Raw genomic sequence first — 3,597 nt, 5'->3', positions numbered from 1 at the left:
TCAAGGCCATTAGGTGCGAGGAAGGGTACGGGCGACCACCCTCACCGGGAGGAACCTGTTTTACACCTACCCCATTAAGGAATGTGGGGGCGTAACTGGCACTCACCCATGAGTGTTTATTATACAAATAAATTCATTTTTACTTAAATATATTGTCATACTTTACTGTATAAATGAACATGATCATAGTGGCGCATAATAGATACCTATCTTCACTGTTTTTTCGACTGCTACCACTCACACCTTGGGTGACCTAATATGGAGTGGCACTATGTGGCTCCCCGCTTCTGATTTCTTATCTGATCTCCCTACATAGGTGGCTCTATGTGGCATTTTCTATTCTACTCGAGCAGTACGGAGGGCCTGTAGGTTCCTTTCTGAGAGCAGGTTCTTGTAGGATGAGAGAGCTCGTATCTTTTTCCTCTACGAGGGGTAACAGTTCCTCTGCACTGGCCTCGAACCAATCTGCTGACTTGTTCTGCGTCTTACCGAAGGCGGATATGGCATTGCTGAAATTAGTGCCCCTGAGAAATGACCACCTCTCACTTGCGCTGTCGCAGGATGGTACAGAAAGGGCATTTACCAGCTCGCAGTGAATTCCTCCACCTTGTGAAGATCACTGGTCTTGTTTACGTTAATGCGTGGTCTTCCCTCCTTCTTTGCTCTGTGGATTTCTGGGGCTAGAACTTTACACAGCAAACGACGAGAGAGAGTAGACTGTGTCACAATCTGCGCTCTGGAAGCTGCAGGTCAGTTTGATGCTTCTCAGATTGCTACGCCCCGTCAGCACCAGGTCGAGTTGGTGCCAATACTTAGACCTGGGGTGTCTCCACGAAACCTTATGCTGGGGCTTGGTATCGAAGAAAGAATTTGTGATGTAGAGATCATGACGACAGCAGAACTCCAGGAGGCGCGACCCACTCTCATTCATCTTCCCAAATCCAAATTGGCCCAGGCAAAAAGGTCAAAAGCTGCGATCAGAACCAACGTTGCATTAAAATCTCCCAGGAGGAAGACTCGCTCTTGTTGAGGTATGTCGCTGAAAGTTAGACCGAGGTCATCATAGAACTTGACTTTCGCTTCGTTAGAGAAGGTCAGTGTTGGTGCATAGGCATGGATGAGGCTGACCATTCCTGCTGCTGTATGAAGCTGAAGTTTGATGAGACTTGAAGACCCCTCCGTGGGCGGTACTATGGACCCTAACAACCTGTTCCTGATAGCAAAGCCAACGCCATGCTCCCTTACCATTTCTGGTGGTTTGTCCTGCCAGGAGAAGGTAAAGTCCTTTTCCCATATGCTGCCGGTCGCGGGCAGACGTGTCTCCTGCAGGGCGACTATGTCCATTTTGAGCCTGCGTAGTTCATTGTTGATCACAGCTGTCTTGCGGGCGTCGTTCACTTCGAGTAGATCTTCCGAGAGACCCGGTGTCATTGTCCTTACATTCCACGTGCCCAGTTTGAGAGCTGGGTGGCTCTGTGTTTGTTTTCTTTTGCCTGGTGCATGGTTGACGATCCGCTTATTGGATTGTGGCCTAAGCCCCACGCACCCAGTGGAGCAGGCGGACCGTGGCGGGACAGCATCTTATTGGCTGAGGGCTGCCCAGCTTGAGGCGGGCGGTAGCTGTCCTATGAAATCGGATGATTTCTCCCACCGACGGAAGCAACCCCTGGCGCCTCACTCTACGCCAATTGAGTGGTAGGCTTATCACCGGTAACTGTCACTTCCCGTGATGAGCTATCGCCAAGGCGATGCTGGAGTGTCCTCTCCAGGCCTGGGCAGTAATTATGGAGAACCGGCTGTTGCCCATGCAGCAGATCCACCCTCTCCACTCCACCAATGTGATCCAAGGGAAGGGCAGGCGCCGATACGCTTGGCACTTGCGTCGTCATAGGAGTTGCCAGAATGTAGCTGTAAACAGCTGCAAACTGCCTTAGGGACTCCGACTCCGGATTTTTTCTCGGTGTTGATTCCCGTGAGTGTGTTTAGCCGCAAGACAGCAGAGGTTTGAATTCAGGGGTTTTCTTTCCCCTAGATAAGCTGCCTTCCCAGGCTAACGAGTCCCATCTGCCCGAAGCAATTGTTTTTTAGGCTCCAGAGGCCCGCCTTCGTCCCTTCTCCTGTTGGTAGAAGCAGTTCCGCCGAACCTAGAGGCTAAGCCACACGTGCAGGCCAGGAGCTGAACTTGGTTGTCAGAGGCTATTTGAGACGCACGCCATCAGGGGCACTTTACAGGTTGTGGGAGCTTGTCTCTACAACCCTTCCCCCTGGCTATGACAACCCTTGGAACCAAGTTATCACTAAACCATAATAACATGGACTAGATAACAAACCTACTTATCACTAAATCATAATTAACCTTCCTACTTATCACTATGTCACAATTACCCTTCCTAGTTATCACTATATTACAATTATTGCTTCCTAGTTATCACTGTGTCACATTTAACCTTCCTAGTTATCAATTTAGTTTCTTGTCCGAAACGCTGTGCATATTAGTGGTTTTAGGCATAGTAAGTACTAGCTCTGTCTACAAATTCAACATTCTGTTTGAAATTCATTTTGAATGCATGTTCTTTGACCCGAATAAACATTATACCACAATTAATACTCTTAGTTATCACTATATCAGAATTAACCTTTTTAGTTATCACTATATCTCAATTAACATTCCAAGTTATCACTATAAACCATCCTAGTTATCACTATTATTCATCATAGTTATTACTGTTAACCTTCCTACTTATTATTATTAACATTCCTCGTTATCGCTTTTAACCTTGCTACTTATTGCTCTGAATCTTCCTAGTTATTACTCTTAACCTTCCTAGTAATCGCTCCTAAACTTCCTTGTTATCGTTCTTAACCTTCCTAGTAATCGCTCCTAAACTTCCTTGTTGTCGTTCTTAACCTTCCTAGTAATCGCTCCTAAACTTCCTTGTTATCGTTCTTAACCTTCCTAGTTATCGCTCTTACCCTTCATAGTTATCGTTCTTAGCCTTCATAGTTTTCACTATTTATCTTCCTAGTTATCGCTCTTAGCCTTCTTAATAATTATTCTTAACCTTCCAGCAATTATAACTCTACAACCATTTATTAATAAACTTTATTATTTGAGTAGAAGTCTGAGTTACTAGCATCTTTCCTCTTCCTTAATGTTACTAGTTCACTCACTCAGATTATATTAAATACAATGGCAACACAAACCTCAAATTTATGTATAAATTACCTACATAAAAATAAGTATAAAATCTTTCAGAAATTAATGTGAAATGATAAAGTACAGAAAGGTCCATATTTTGTCTGACTCGGATGACTGAGTCAATCATCTCACACCAAGATCTCGGAAATGCAAAATAAGTAATATAAGTGTCCAATCAGAACTCTCGCAAAATATTTAGTTGAACCAAAGTAAAGTAATTAGTGAAAATCTGTGATGCAGAGTAAAATGGCTGCTTCCTTGGTGACGGGCCAATCAGCGTTGAGAACCTATTCCTGCCTGAAGAACAAAAGAACTCTGGCGGTATAATTAATACTAAGGTGGAGACGCCAGGCCAGTGCCGCCGGGCACACTGGCGCGGTCAGAGGGGCGGCGCTGCA

General features: G+C 45.2%; 1 protein-coding gene across 1 annotated transcript; it reads right to left on the bottom strand.

Moving 5' to 3' along the window:
• Window positions 1-927: 927 nt before the first annotated feature.
• On the bottom strand, window positions 928-1,431 carry LOC138358009 (craniofacial development protein 2-like). Its single transcript, XM_069315462.1, has one exon. The coding sequence runs from the start codon at window positions 1,429-1,431 to the stop codon at window positions 928-930; it is 504 nt and encodes a 167-aa protein (XP_069171563.1).
• Window positions 1,432-3,597: the final 2,166 nt, after the last annotated feature.

Source organism: Procambarus clarkii, chromosome 7 (assembly GCF_040958095.1).
Source record: "Procambarus clarkii isolate CNS0578487 chromosome 7, FALCON_Pclarkii_2.0, whole genome shotgun sequence".
NCBI classification, from domain to species: Eukaryota; Metazoa; Arthropoda; class Malacostraca; order Decapoda; family Cambaridae; genus Procambarus; species Procambarus clarkii.
This window is presented reverse-complemented; position numbering and strand designations above follow the sequence as displayed.

Coding starts and splice junctions, on each gene's coding strand:
- LOC138358009 (XM_069315462.1), bottom strand. CDS start 1,431: ATGACACCGGGTCTCTCGGAAGATCTACTCGAAGTGAACGACGCCCGC.